Raw genomic sequence first — 15,121 nt, forward strand, 5'->3', positions numbered from 1 at the left:
AAATATTTCAAAGAATAAAGCCATTGATTTGGGGTGTATTTTTAAAGAACCAGGGAATGAGTGGCTCTCACTCTAATACAGTCTAAGAACTTAACAATTTATTAATCAAACTCTCCTTCAGGTAAATGTAAGGAGACTATTAGGGTAAATGTATTTTCACTTAGACATTATAGCAGTTAACAAGATAAATGTAAATTTCTCATTAAGTATAATTTCCCTTTAGAGCCCCAAACATCAGCATCTGTTATACAGAATATATTTAGAATCTATTTGGTGTTGGTCATCATAAGCGGTGATAGCGGTCTTTTTTTTTTAAGTGTGATTTGTATTCTGTGAAAAATAGGCATGGCTCTTTAAATTATTTTTCCCACTCATCTCCTCTGTTAAAAAAAATAGTAAGAAGAAACTGCTTGCCTTTGTGATAAAGGATGCAGATAGTGAAACCTGAGGCTTAAATGTGAACTATTTTCTCACATCTTCATGTGCAGCTGAGCAGCACTGAAGGCTCTTGGAAAACGAGGGCAGATAACATAGGGAGCCCAGAAGAATCACCTTCTTTGCCAGAACACGCACATCCAGTCCATCCACCTGCAGGGGCTCACCTCTTCTATTTGGACCAGACTCCACTGGAGCGAAAACTCTACTGCCCTGACACAGGTATTGCCAACTATGTCTATAGCTGTGGCTCTCAGCGCATGTCACTGTTATTACTGCCACTTCATTGCCTATATAGAGCAGAAAGAATAGATTGCTTTTTTAAAAAAAAAAATCCAGTACATTCAATGTTGCAGGCAAAGGAGTGGAACAATGCATGTTTAAAAATAACTTTGCAAGTGTATTACCTCCTATAAAGTTTTCTTGATTGAACATTGAATATAATTGATTGTTTCTTAGTACGTATTTCAATATATCTGTTGGATTAATCAAATGCATTAATAGGGCAAATGGTCATATTAATTGGGACAGGATATGAGTAATAAAATAATTTATATACTTTTAATTTTACTTGTTCCTATAGTAATAAGTTCCTTTAGTTCACATCCACCTCTAGATTTTGTTAATTAATGTAATATACATAATTTCTGATGTATTGCAGACTTCATAAAGAATTTTTTAAAACATTATAAATATATTTCTGTACAATCATGTTTTCCATGAGAACATATCTTGTGGGAAAAAATGAAATGTCATAAGTGAATATTATGAGCACACAGAGGCCTACATTTTTAATCATATTATAAAGGAGAACAGGAGCATTATGCCAAGGAAATAAAAATATGCAAAAAGTGTTTAAGTTGATGTACATTGAGAAATTAGTGACCATTTTTCATTTTTTTCTATAATCAGAATTCTATCCCATGTAAATTTCTTTGTTTGATTATTTAAATAATATTTAAAATACTTGAAACAAGTTAAATACATTTTTAACTTTTGCTAGTCAAATTATTATTTCAAGCAGGATTAGTTGCTTTTTTTAACTTATGCTTTCATGTTTTGTGAGCATAAAACAACTCACTCCATAGGAGTATGGATTAACCAACTTGTGTCCTAGTTGTAGGACATTCATTTTTAATACCAAGTTGGAAGAGATGGCAACAATCTCATGATTTATAGGAAGCAAATGTCTTTGAGTCATTAATAAAAAGTAAAGATGAATAGAAAGAAAATATTAGGAGAGATCATGAAGGAGATACTTTCCAACAATCCATTTGATGTGACACCATACATTTCTAAAATACAATTGACTCATAAAAATTTGTTTGAATTTTCTGGGTAGGGACAATTTTAGATGTAGTATAAATACTTCATTGATCATAGCATTGTTAACCTTGTAAATTAAACTAACTATCACATTAGTAGAAGTCCAGGCATAGCTGGGAAAATGACAGTACCCAAGTGTGTAAAGAAAAATGGTAACTGATAATTTAAAGAAGGGGAAGCAGGTAATCTAAGGCAAAAGGCTTTCTTGGAAAAAATTTCAAAAGTAAAATCATTCATCACTAGATAAATATACTGATTTTAATTATACACACAGCCTAGAAAGGACAGAACCTGAAAACTAATGTTTTAAAAAAACTGTCAAATTGTCTCTTTTAGAAGTGTATATCAAAATTTTTCAGATGAATGAACACAACATACATATATTTGAAACATCTTCCTTCCAAAAAAGCACATGCCAAAAGAAAGTATTTTTCCCAATCCTTATTAAATTCTGTTATTCTTTTCTGTTCCTTGTTAAACAATTTCATTAAAGATTTTCATTATAATTTAGCACATGACACATGTGTAACTTATTTTCAAGATTTTGTCATTTGAAAGATGTACTTGATGGTCTTCAACTAGTAGGAAGAAAACAATTCCATAGATTTCTTTTACTTGGTAAAAATCTTATTCTATCAACTCTCTTCACACATATTAACAGCTGATAGGTTTTGTAAGAAATAATGTGAGTATAAAGAAGTAACCACATCTCTGTTTGAACTTCCAGAGATAAAAGGGCCACCAATGTACTCAGAAGTGAAAAACACTACTTCAAACTCCAATCAGACAAAGATAACAAGAAATAAATATTCTAAAAGAAAAGGTAAAGTTTATGAAGCGGGCCGAGCTTACATGTCCTCTAACTGTGTAGCCTCTCCATACGTAATTCAAGTAAGATCAGGCAGAAACCACTACTCCGAAGAACTGAGTTAGTCTGCCCATTTTCACGAGGTTTTTAAAACCATATTTTATATCTATACTGCTTCAGAAAAAGCAGTGTGGAAAATTAAATATCCACATTTAGTCTATTCCAGGGAATTAATGTAGTTTGGGTGCTGTGTACACATGCATAACTGAGAAAGTTGGGTAGAAAAATTATTTTTCTTCAACTTGTTTGGAAACAATTGTGAATCTCCTGATGTCACTATTGCTCATTCTACAAAGTTGCAAAGAACAATATTTGATGAACATCATTTGATACATATTTGTGATTATAATTTCCTCTGTGCAGTAGCTGTGGTTAATCCTAATGTAGCTGAAAAAGTCCATTTTTATTGTGTGATCATTTTAAAAATAAAAAAGAACTAAATCTTTTTTAAAAATGAAGAACAGTGGTGAGGGCAGCTCCATAAGAAAACTGTTATATGTATGCAAGCTTATCATACATCCAAAATAAGAAAAATCATCTAATGGTGGATCAATTAAAGTGATGTATATAGATATATTTTAGGAGCACATTCACAGTTTTAAAAACATCTATATATCTAATATTCCACTTTCTATTTATGAATCATTGAGCTGATGCAAGGATTATTTTGGTAAAGCCAGAATAAGTCACTTCCCCAAGAGAAACAGTAACAGCATAAGGAGGAAAACCCATGCATTCAATTATCCATTCATTGTGTTTTCAAATTGGTCAGTATCCCTTTTAATTGATAATTCCAACTTTGAAGACATTAGGGACATGAATTTTTAGGAAGTCTTGTTCTAACCATTGTTCCTCATTTCAGTCTTGTCTTTGCTGAGTTACTTGATCTCTTTTTTCTCTCTGAGCAGGGTCTTCAGTCCTGTTTCCCTGGTGTCTCACTGTTGTGATTCTTGGAATCTTCTGTTTCTTTCTCCTTGTGACAACTGGAATTTTGGGACTCATGGGTAAGTTCAACCAGCCCTGTGCCCTGAACTATGTAGTTCGCCCCTTAGCACTTACCTTCTCCACTGGAATTTCTTTCCTACTAGTTCCATTGCTATGATCACCATTTCAACCCAGGAACCCTTCCACCTTCACCACTAAAGTAATCACTTGGCCATTTAAAACTTGTTTAAAACTTCTGACATCTCTTTTATTCAAAAATGCTGGGTCATATTCAAGATAATGCTAGAAAAGCTACATTGAGGTTTTTTTGATGATTGATTATGCTATATGTACATTGATTTTCACTCTCCTCTCTGACACTGACTTTCAATAAGCCATCAAGTGCCCTTGCTTTTATTTTTGAATCTTCAGTCTGCAGCTCAAATTTACTTTTTAAATTGTTTATCCTTGTAAAGGCCCACTATAACACAATGATATTTTTCCTCTATACTATGAAATTGCCTCCTAAATTATCCTAAACTCAACAGACTTCAAAATCCTATTGAAATTACCAAATATTCTTCTTCTCCGGATATATTTCTGATCACGTTATCAAAACACCAAGAACTGGCCCTGGCTTATATGGTTCAGTGGATTGAGCACTGGCCTGTGAACCAAAGGGTCACCATTTCGATTTCAGTCTAGGGCACATGCCTGGGTTGTAGGCCAGGTCCCCAGTAGGAGGAGCATGAGAGGTAACCATACACTGATTTATCTCTCCCTCTCTTTCTCTCTCCTTCACCTCTCTAAAAAGTAAATAAATAAAAATGTTTTTTAAAAACACCAAATAATCATTAGCAATTTCTCATTCTCTAGTGAATTATGTTAAAATTCCCCTACTTATGATTGCTATCATAATCTTAATCTTATTTCAATCAAACAATTTTAAGTTTAAAAGGTGAGGACCTATGTCCAAGATTACTCTGTCTGGCAAAGCTATCATTTAGAATGGAAGGGCAGATAAAGTGCTTCCCAGATAAGGTCAAGTTAAAGGAGTTCATCTTCACCAAGCCATTATTATATGAAATGCTAAAGGGACTTATCTAAGAAAAAGAAGATCAAAACAATGAACAGTAAAATGACAACAAACTCATAACTATTAACAACAGAACCAAAAAAAATACAAAAACAAAAACAAACTAAGCAAACAACTAGAACAGAAACAGAATTACAGAAATGGAGATCAAATGGAGAGTTATCAGCAGGGGAATAGGAGGGATATAGAGGGGAAAACATACAGGGAATAAGTAGCATGAATTGTAGGTAGAAAATAAACAGGGGAAGGTTAAGAATAGTGTAGGAAATGTAGAAGCCGAGGAACTTATTATGTATGACCCATGGACGTGAACTAAAGGAAGGGAATGCAGATGAGAGGAGGGGTGCAGGGCAGAGGGGGATAAAGGGAGGAAAATGGGACCCCTGTAATGGCATAATCAGTAAAATATATTTTTTAAAAAATTCTCATGTCCAAACTAGCTTTAAATAATTCTAGATCACCTGTGTTATCCTCACGTTCTCTAAGTGTCTCTGTCCCAGCACATTCGTATGACATTCCTCCTTCTGGACAGCCTTCTGCCTGTTCCCCGGCCCATCCAGTGAGGATCATACCCATTCCTCAAATCCACTTTATAAAATATAAGTGACTTTTCTAAATCCACCATGATTATTTTCTAATTCCTTAACCAGATGTTAATTTTCTCTTTCTAAAACCCATCTTATTACCTTTCATCATTTTTGTCATGCCATTTTCTCCTAGATTAGGGTTTCTGAACCTCAGCATTACTGATATTTTGGTGGGGTAATTCTTTGTTAGGGAGGCTATGTTGTGCATTATAGGATATTTAGCAACAACCTTGCCCTCTACTCACTACATGATGATAGTTACATCCAAAATGCTTCCAGATATGGCCAATACACCTTGCAGGGTCAAATCATCCCCAGTTGAGAACCAGTGCTGTGGATGATTTTCCTCTCATGTCAGACACTATGTGTGATGCAAAAATAAGCAGCCAAGTTCTTGCATCTAAAGCAATTGTAGTCAATTCCAATTAGGTGAGTGTTTATAATTCTCTGTGTATATTTTTTAAAGAAAACCATCTTGTTTTTTTTTTTTTTTTAAGATTTCATTTATTTATTTCTTAGAGAGGGAAGGGAGGGAGAGAGAGAGAGAGAGAGAGAGAAACATCAATGTGCAGTTGCTGGGGGTTATGGCCTGCAACCCAGGCATGTACCCTGGCTGGGAATCAAACCTGGGACACTTTGGTTCCCAGCCCGCACTCAATCCACTGAGCTACACCAGCCAGGGCGAAAACCATCTTGTTTAATGACCATGACTTTAAGATTCCTGGTTCACAAACCAGTGTCTTTGATATGTGTGTGTGTGTGAGTGACATATATTGATATATAATTGTCTTATACAATTTATTGGTGTACAGTATCAAATTTAATTGCTTCATTATATTCATAGTTGTACAGCCAAAACTATAATCAATATCACAATATTTTGTCACTCCAAAAGAAACCCTAAACTCATTAGTAGTTGCTTGCCATTTCCTTTCAAGCCAGCCAACCTGAAACAATTACTAATCTACCTCCTATCTCTATTGATTTTCCTATTCTGAACATTGTACAAAAAGGAATCATATGACATTTTGTCTTTTGAGGCTGGCTTCTTTCATTTAACATAAAGTTTCCATGGTTCATTCATGATGTATTCTATCAGCATGGCAATGCTTTAAATTGACAGAAAAAGTATTTTATTGCATGGATATAATTTATCTGCATATTAATCTCTTATCAGATATGAGATTTGTAAATATTTTCCCATCCTTTCAGTTACCTTTTCACTGTCTTGATAATAACCCTTGATGCACAAATGTTTGTAATGTTGATAAAGTTCAGCTTATCTACTTTAGCTTTGGCTGCTTGCACTTTGGGTGCCATATCTAAGAGACCATGGCCCACTTCAAGACCACAAGAGTTTACATCTATGTTATCTAGTGAGAATTTTATAATTTTATCTCTTACATTCTCACAATTTATCCATTTCAAATTCGCTTTTGGTAAATATGAGATGTCTTACATTTTGGATTTTTTTGTATTTTGCAGCAATGCCTTTCAGTTTTTAGCATACATATTTCACACTATCTTCTTAAGTTTATTCCTGAGACCTTCATTATTTCTGATGCTAATATAAATTGCATTTTCTTAATTTTATTTTCACATAGTTGTTACTATAGAGAAATACAGTTGATTTTGTATATTGCTCTAATACCATATGACATTGTAGTTCATTGGTTCTAGTAGTTTTGAGTGTATTCGTTCATATTTTCCATGTAAAATGTGTGGATAGTATTGTGTTCATATACTGGATAATTTAACTAAATAGCACCTCAAGTACAGTGTTGAACAGAAGTTGCGATAGTGCACATTGGCAACTTGTTCCTGATCTTAGGGGGAAGCATTCAGCCTTGCAGCAGAAGATGCAGCCTTGAGCACCTGCACAATCACCAGATCTGACCATGATTTTAGCAGGGTTTTCTTTGGCTTTCTCTTTCCCAGGTCAATCTTAAAATGCTTAAGATATCTGCTCTGTTGGTATCACTCTCATTTATTAGATTCTACTAATCACCAGCTGATAGCCTCTCTGGTTTTGACAGTGCCCTGGTGAACAAACTTTTCCACAGTCTAACCCAATTTAATTTGGGCCCTTTTTCAGGGGTAGTTCTGAGGTCAATCTTTGATATTTGTACTAAACCCAAGAAGGTGTTTCTTTGCTTTGTCTTCCTTTGGTTCCCTCTGGTAAACTGACCCATCTATGGTTAAAATGATTGCTTTCATTGAGCTACACAGGTCCACTCAACTGCTTACCAACCCTTTGCAACCCTCCCACACCTCACCCACATTGTGTTCAAGAGCATCCTTAGGCTTGAATTTCCTTAATCAAATAGTCAGTTCTTTGGGAAAAGATTTGGAGTTCTTTGTTCTTACAACATTCTTTTTCCCTGGACAAAAATCTCTGAGGCACTTCTTTGGAGCTTGGATCACAGACAGTGGCCCATTTTCTGAATAACACTCTTGTTTTATGAGCCTGGTCATGGGAGGAGGGAATAGTAAGCTCTGGTTTTCTTGGTTTGCCTCTCCCCTACTGGGAGGTAAGCAGGAGTATGAGCTCCAATGAGGACAATGGATTCCCCAATATTCTTGATCTTCTTCAACTGGGGAGTACCTCTACTCTATGAGTATGGGATGGGTAGGGGAGAAGAGCCCAAACCACATAGCCACCACTGCCTAGAATTTAACTTGTGCAACATGGAGCTAGGAGGGAGAACAATCACTGGCGACCTGCTCCTCCTGGAGAAATAACATCACCTTAGCTTATGATATCCATGGAGAGATACACAGACTGGGACCTGGAGGGAGAAGGAGCTTCCTCTTCCTGCTGACACCCACTTATAGTGGATGGTCCATGATGCCGATCTCAGGTGGGGACAGTGAACAGGTTGTGATTCAATTTTTTCAGATTGTTACTGCTCTCAAGAATTGATAGATTTTCCTCATTAAAAACATATCCTTGAGATAAATTTTAAAGATTTTAAAAAGTGCCATATTTGTCATAATATGGCAGGTTTAATATGGCTGTTTTGCTGAGCTTATCATGCCACCGTCCTGGGACGGGACACTACTCTATGTACATTCGCAATATGCCTTTTAGAATTTTAAATCTGTTCTTTATGATTATGTAATTTTTTGTTTGTCTTTTCAGTCTTGTCTCATTAAATCCCCTTATATACAACCTATCATTTGATTAACTTTGGATTACCTTCATAGGTCATATTTTCTCTATTTGTTTACTTTCAAAACTAATTGCAGCAATCTAGAATTGTATTATCTTTGTCACTTTCCTACCTCTTTTTCATCCACAAAGAACAAATGTAAGATGCACACTAATCTGTGAAGTCTTGCTAGCACATCTCACTATTCTAAATCATATATTTAGTCAGCCAGCTCTCTGCTGAGTTCTACCAGCAAAGCTTAATCACTTTCATATCACCCATCATGTAGTATCTGCACTCTTCCCATTGCAGTGAGTGAATGCCTTGAGAACAGAACCTTTGCATTTTCATTGCTGTATCATCAGGTCAACCAAGCCCTGTTGTCATTAATTAATGTATTTTATCAAGTGAGATATGAATGTGTAAATCACATGCAGAGAAGTGCCTAAAGTGGACATGATTAAAAACAGTGCTTACTTTTGATCTTTAACTGACATTTTAACATTAAAATTGTACTTTTTATCAGTCCCATGTTATGTTTTCTTTGAGCTAATGTTGTTGAGTAAAGTTTTCCAGGGTCATCACAAATGCCAACCACAGAAACCACCACTGGAAGACAATTCCATGTTGAAGAACATACCTGTTGTAGTGGAACCATTTAACACAGGTATGCAGATAAATCCATTGAACACTGAGACCAACAAGTTGCTTCTCTCTTTCCTTACTCACCAAATATCCTTCTCAAATTTGACTTTATTTTTAGATTAAACCAATTTTGGATATCAGCTTTCACTTTTCTTTAATTGAACAAGAAAAATATATCAATCTTTACCAGAGGTTAGATTTTTCTGTATGCATGGCATGGTATTATATGTTTTATGTTAATTACTATTTTTTATTGTTGTTCAAGTACAGTTGTCTTTATTTCCACCCCACCATGCCCCCCCACCATTGAACATACCCCCTTTGACTTTGTCTATGTGTCCTTTATACATGTTCCTTGATGGCCCTTCTGCTATTTTCCCCCATTATCCTTTTCCTCCCTCCCCTCTGGTTATTGTCAATTAGTTCTTTATTTCAATGTCTCTGGTTATGTTTTGCTTGCTTATTTGTTTTCTCAATTAGGTTACACTCATGAGGGAGATCATAAGATATTTGTGTTTCACCAGCTGACTTATTTCACTTAGCATAATTCTCTCCAATTCCATCCACATTGCCACAAGGGGTAGGAGCTCCTTTCTTTCTGCTGCAGAGTATTCCATTGTGTAAACGTACCATAGTTTTTTATCCACTCATTTACTGGTTGGTGGGCACCTACATTGCGTCCACCACTTGGCTATTGTAAATTGTGCTGCTATGAACATTGGGGTGCATAGGGTCTTTTGGATTAGATTTCAGTATTCTTACAGTATATTCCCAGCAGTGGAATTTCCAGCTCAAAAGGCAGTTCCATTTTTAATTTTCTGAGGAAACTCCATACTGTTTCCCACAGTGGCTGCACCTGTCTGCATTCACACCAACAGTGCACTATATAGGCTTACCTTTCCTCCACAACCTCTCCAGCACTTGTTCATTGATTAGTTACTAGATTACAAAGTAATACACTTTCTACATAAAAACAAATAAACAAACAAAAACTTACATCTCCTTGTCAGATTCTCTAATCATTATTTTATACTCTGGAATACGGGTATGTACATCAGGTACTAAGTTCATTATCTCTCTGTAGCTATAGGTTTTATTAAATCTAGAGCTGCAATTTTCAACCTTTTCACATTATGGCACACATAAACAAAATACTAATGTTCTCCAGCACACCAAAATATATGTTTGTTGCCAACTGACCAGACCCAAAAAATATAGGTGTAATTTTGATTCATTCACACCTGACAGCAATTGTTGTGTGGGATGTTATTTTTATTCTTTGACAATCTAAGGTGAAAAAGATCAGTGACCCTTGATTAAATAGTCAATTGTGGCATTTTTAAAAATTCTTGGGAACACAACTGTGTCAGCACGCTGGTTAAAAATTGCTGTTCTAGGAAATACAGAGAAGCCTCTTCCCATTGTTAAGTCCATTCAGTTTAAGTTGTAAGAAAAAAATATTAATTTACTTACAAATTTGGCTTAGGATGTTTTCCTAAGATTATGCATAAACTTGGAGAAATGTAAGTAATAGAACCTTCTTCTCAGGCCAGGGCACTTTTTAGAAGGCTGAAATGAAGCCATCAGTCTCATTACATAAATGTCTTTAGAAGGACCTGGAAGGACTTCTCAGTATGTGAGCCTCAGACTTCCCTTTCAGGATACACACTGAGTGGTCCGCGAATATCTTTTGTTTTCAAGGAAACAACAGCACGTGTGAGAGGAAATGGTCATGTTGTGGAGAGAAGTGTTACTATTTTTCCCATGAATTGAAGAGCTTTGAAGAGAGTAGGAGATCCTGCAACAAAATGAACTCTGCACTACTTAAGATAGACGATGAAAAAGAACTGGTGATGTATATTTTCTGTTTTCCAGCTCACAAGGCATAGGGTGGGCAATAGTAGGTTTACAGCTATACTACAAATAAATAATACAAGAATAAACACTTTTATGTACTCACAAATCTACATCTCCTTTTACCCACTACTTTATTTATCTAGTCATGAGTTCTTGGTTAAATCTTAATGCTAAACAATACTTGAGTTTCTCAGCACTGCTCACATCTGTAAAGTGACTCAGACCCAGACAGTGTCTGTGGTAAAGTCAGAAATACAAGTGGAAATTAATTTAGAAATTTTACTAATTCATCCAAGTCATACATAGTTAGAATTTCCACAAGAAAGTTGAATATGAAACAATTGTGAAAAATTTCTCCTTAAATACATTATCTTATCAAGAATAATTACATGTCCTATATTGATAAATTTACAGAAATTTACCTTCTGACTTTCTGGAGAAAATTATTATACCCCTAAGAAAATTAAGAAATACAGCATTACCATTGAATTTGAGGTAAAGAAAAAAAAACTTTATATAAGTTTGAAGGTCAATTGTTTCTAAATCATATTAAAATTTAACTCATACCACTTTCCAAAGAAAACTGAACTGAATATTTCATGATCTTTATCATTATATTTCCTTTAAAAACAGAATTAGTGTTTTACCATTATTTCTGTAAAACATTAATATACCCTAACATTCAACATGAAGGATAATAGTATAATAATCCCTAAAAACTTGATTAGTAAACACTAACAATCATGTTTTTGTGCTGGGCTAGTTAATCCATGTGCTTAGCTTTGAACTACTCAAAAGTCACTATTAAAAAATAGGAACTTAAAAACCATACAGCAAAGCAAAATTTGACTCCAGAAAGCAAACATTTGCAAAGTCTGATTTACCTCATTTGTACTCCAACAGAAAACTGCTTGTATTGTAATGGATGGTAAGTAGACTTAACCATGGAGATCATTTCACATGTATATGGAGAGCAAGCTATGATGTTGTATACCTGAAACAATACAATCTCATCTGTCAATTACATCTCAACTTTTAAAAAAAGAAAATATCTATTGTTATTGATAAAATACATTTTTTAAAGCCCACTTTGTTTACAAACAAGGTAAAGAGCTTCTATGAAAATATAATATGTTAAAAAGTGGCCATGTATGGGCGAGAATGGGGTATCCTGATAATTATCTCTGTCTATCACAAACCAATAATGATGCTTTAGTGAAAAAATCATTTATAGTTTTCTTAGATAAGAACTGTAGGATTTAAGTGGATAGTGACCAGATTTTCAAAAATATCTATGTACACTCTTACCATTCTGAATTTTTACAGAAACATTAGCAAAGAAGTGAAAGTGCTCATGGAAATTTGGCTTTTCCTATGAAAGTCTGCTTCTTAATTCAATTTCTTTACCCCTCAGCCTTTTCATAGACTTATAGAATTTCAGAATAGCAGTATACATGATGCTATATTCGGTAGTCCTCTTACTGAGTCATCCACTGTTAATGCATGTTTTGGATTAAGAAATCTCAACTTGGGAGTTCATAGATGTACAGAGGGTCCAAGATAAGTTTCAGAGTCTAGAAGTCCTACTTTTCCTTTAGTGTACCTTAGTGAGAAATAAAGACACCTATGAAAATGCTGAAATTGAATGGTACATTTTATGTCTAGAAACATGTGAATTTTTTTTCTAAGTAGAAAAACTAAGTTGTCCTTACCTTCTCAAAGGTGCAGGAAACAAGAAGAAAACTGGGTGTATTTTCTTTCCATCATATTTAGGAAGATCAAATGGGAGATTATATGTGCATATACTCTGTAAAATTAAAGTACAAGATGAATACCAGACACCTTAATACTTATAAAATAATTTCCATCCATCTTTGTAGACACCATATCACAATGCTCATTTTGTAAGAAATATCCATGGTCCTTATGGAGGAAAAATAGAAAACAACATTTGTAGAAATCTCACAGCTTTCACACCAAGACCTCAAAGTAGAAAACAGAATTTTCTCAGAACTCATCTTTGAGGCAAGGCATGGTTTTGAAAATAAATTAAGAGATTTCATTCTTAAGTCTAAATAAAAATACCTAAACTAAGAAAGCTTTATTTTTCCTAATTATGCCTCTATATTTAATAAAATACCAAAACTAGGATCACATTACTTTACAGTTTGAATAGAATAAAGTTGATCTCTGTATACTTTTTATTCACAATAATAAAAAATATCCAAAGACTTTCACTTCACTGCAGAAATATGAAGAGGTTTTTACTCATATAATCAGTCTCTTTTATGACAGAAGTTCCTTGAAAGCCAACTGTCCTCTTTCCATTGGATTGGATTGTCCCGTAAAGGTGTGAAGACTTCCTGGACATGGGAGGATAACTCACCACACTTTTTAAAAATGTAAGTCTCTAGGACAGAAACAAACTCAGAAGTCTTACATTTACAGATTCTGGTTTACATTTGTGGAAGAGTATATGAAAAATGCACACATATAATCCATAAACATATATAGAAACATTTATATTCTTATACATGTATATACTATACAACAAAAGGACTTAAGTTCAGTAATGAGCACATGGAGAGAGGGACTTTTTTCATCATTATGCCTGTATTCCTCATAAGGTCCTCTTTAGGAAAGCCTAGGGCTCCAAGGGGATAGTTTCTATAAAGTAAGAAGAACCTACCATCTTAATTTTGGACCAATATCTCTTATTGTGTATGCAATAGTGAATGAATATTTGACATCACCTATGTGCTTCTCTTCTATGTTAAGCAACTGGCAAGAGCCAAAGAGTGGAAACTGTGCAAGGATGACAGCAAGGAAGATGGTTGCTTCTGAGTGTTCCAAATCCTCCTACTATGTCTGTGAGAAAGTAAAGTGCATATCTTGCTACCAAATAACGAGAACAAAAACCAACAACCAAAGACATTGATGATAGTTTTCCCTTATAAAAACTCAGACTCTTGGGAGTTCTAGAGTCTCTGTGTCATTTCCAAATATCCTTGTATTTTTATGGGCTGTTCCAGTATTCTAGCCTCTGCATGAGGTGAGGCTGGAATATTGGCTACATAATGATGAGATACATCAGAACCTCCACATCTGCCTCCCGCACATGAAGACTGCCAAATTACCAGTGGTATGACCGCAGGCTGATGGGGTGAGACTTCTTGTGATGGGGAATAGCAAGCAGAGTCTGTATACTCCGTTCCTGCAACTCATACAAATTTCGCAAATAATCCTGCAAACTGCAGTCACTGCCATGTCCACTGGGGCTGGGAATTAATGCCATCAGTCATTGAAGTTGTTCTGTATGAACTGTGTATGCATTTCTGTTTCATTTCTAACATTTTAAGAGAAAAATATTAGAGTATACTGGAAAGAGAAGAGTATCTTGGATTAGATGTGAGTTTGAGATCTGCACCACAACTAAAATGAGTTCTCTGGCAAGTTCAATCATCTGACTCTTACTTTCACAATGAGTAGGTAAACAACCAAAACTGCAAAATGACTAGGGCATTAGCAGTGTATTAAAAATTTCATTTGCTTGTATATTTCTAAAATTCAATATTGTAAGATTTAAAAATCATTTCAATAAGATTATGTTGATGTAGTATAATTTAGTGGTGGTTTTGATTTCTATTTCCCTAATGAATAAATAATGCTAACCCCCTTTAATGTGCTTTTTTGTCAACCACATATATTCTATAACATTCATGAATATATTTTGCCTGTATGTTTTGGGTATGCTTGTCTTTTTATTATTCATTTATGATAGCTCTTTATGTTTCTTGAATGCTGGTATTTTTTCAGACATGTGTTTTGTGAATATAGTTTTCCAGTCTTGTATATTTACCTTTCATTCTCCTAATATTAGCTTCTTTCTGGACATTTTTTTTGTTTCACTTTCAAGGTTTTTTTTTCAATTTTATTAATATATAATTGACATACCAAACTATATATGTTTAAGGTATACAGAATAATGATTTGATTTATGCTGTGATATGATTATCACAGTAAGTTTCAGTAATATCCATTATCTCATATAAATGCAAACAAAGAAAGAAACATGATTTTCTGTAATGATAACTCTTAGGATCCTCTCTGTTAACTACTTTTCAATATACCATACAACAGTGCCAATTATAGTCATCACATGACTATCATATGCTGTACATATACTCCAGTGCTCATTTACCTTGTAAATGTAAGTCTGTGCCACTTGACC

The 15,121-nt window shown here is 34.6% G+C and overlaps 1 protein-coding gene across 1 annotated transcript; it reads left to right on the forward strand.

Moving 5' to 3' along the window:
* Positions 1 to 475: 475 nt before the first annotated feature.
* On the forward strand, positions 476 to 14,404 carry LOC123819179 (killer cell lectin-like receptor 5). Its single transcript, XM_045839472.1, has 7 exons — positions 476 to 657; positions 2,489 to 2,584; positions 3,538 to 3,633; positions 8,957 to 9,055; positions 10,735 to 10,883; positions 13,186 to 13,292; positions 13,669 to 14,404. Exons 2-7 carry the CDS (start codon positions 2,506 to 2,508, stop codon positions 13,826 to 13,828), a joined length of 690 nt encoding a protein of 229 aa, XP_045695428.1. The 5' UTR covers positions 476 to 657; positions 2,489 to 2,505; the 3' UTR covers positions 13,829 to 14,404.
* The last annotated feature ends 717 nt before the right edge of the window (positions 14,405 to 15,121 follow it).

Source organism: Phyllostomus hastatus, unplaced genomic scaffold (assembly GCF_019186645.2).
Source record: "Phyllostomus hastatus isolate PE091 unplaced genomic scaffold, TTU_PhHast_1.1 phas_contig_303, whole genome shotgun sequence".
In the NCBI taxonomy this organism is placed as follows: Eukaryota; Metazoa; Chordata; class Mammalia; order Chiroptera; family Phyllostomidae; genus Phyllostomus; species Phyllostomus hastatus.

Bases quoted from the DNA above. Each gene is read 5' to 3' on its own strand.
- LOC123819179 (XM_045839472.1), top strand. From the start codon at position 2,506: ATGTACTCAGAAGTGAAAAACACTACTTCAAACTCCAATCAGACAAAG. The intron at 3,634-8,956 runs GTAAGTTCAACC...TGTTGAGTAAAG, and splicing joins TGGAATTTTGGGACTCATGG to TTTTCCAGGGTCATCACAAA. The intron at 13,293-13,668 runs GTAAGTCTCTAG...TTCTATGTTAAG, and splicing joins TCACCACACTTTTTAAAAAT to CAACTGGCAAGAGCCAAAGA.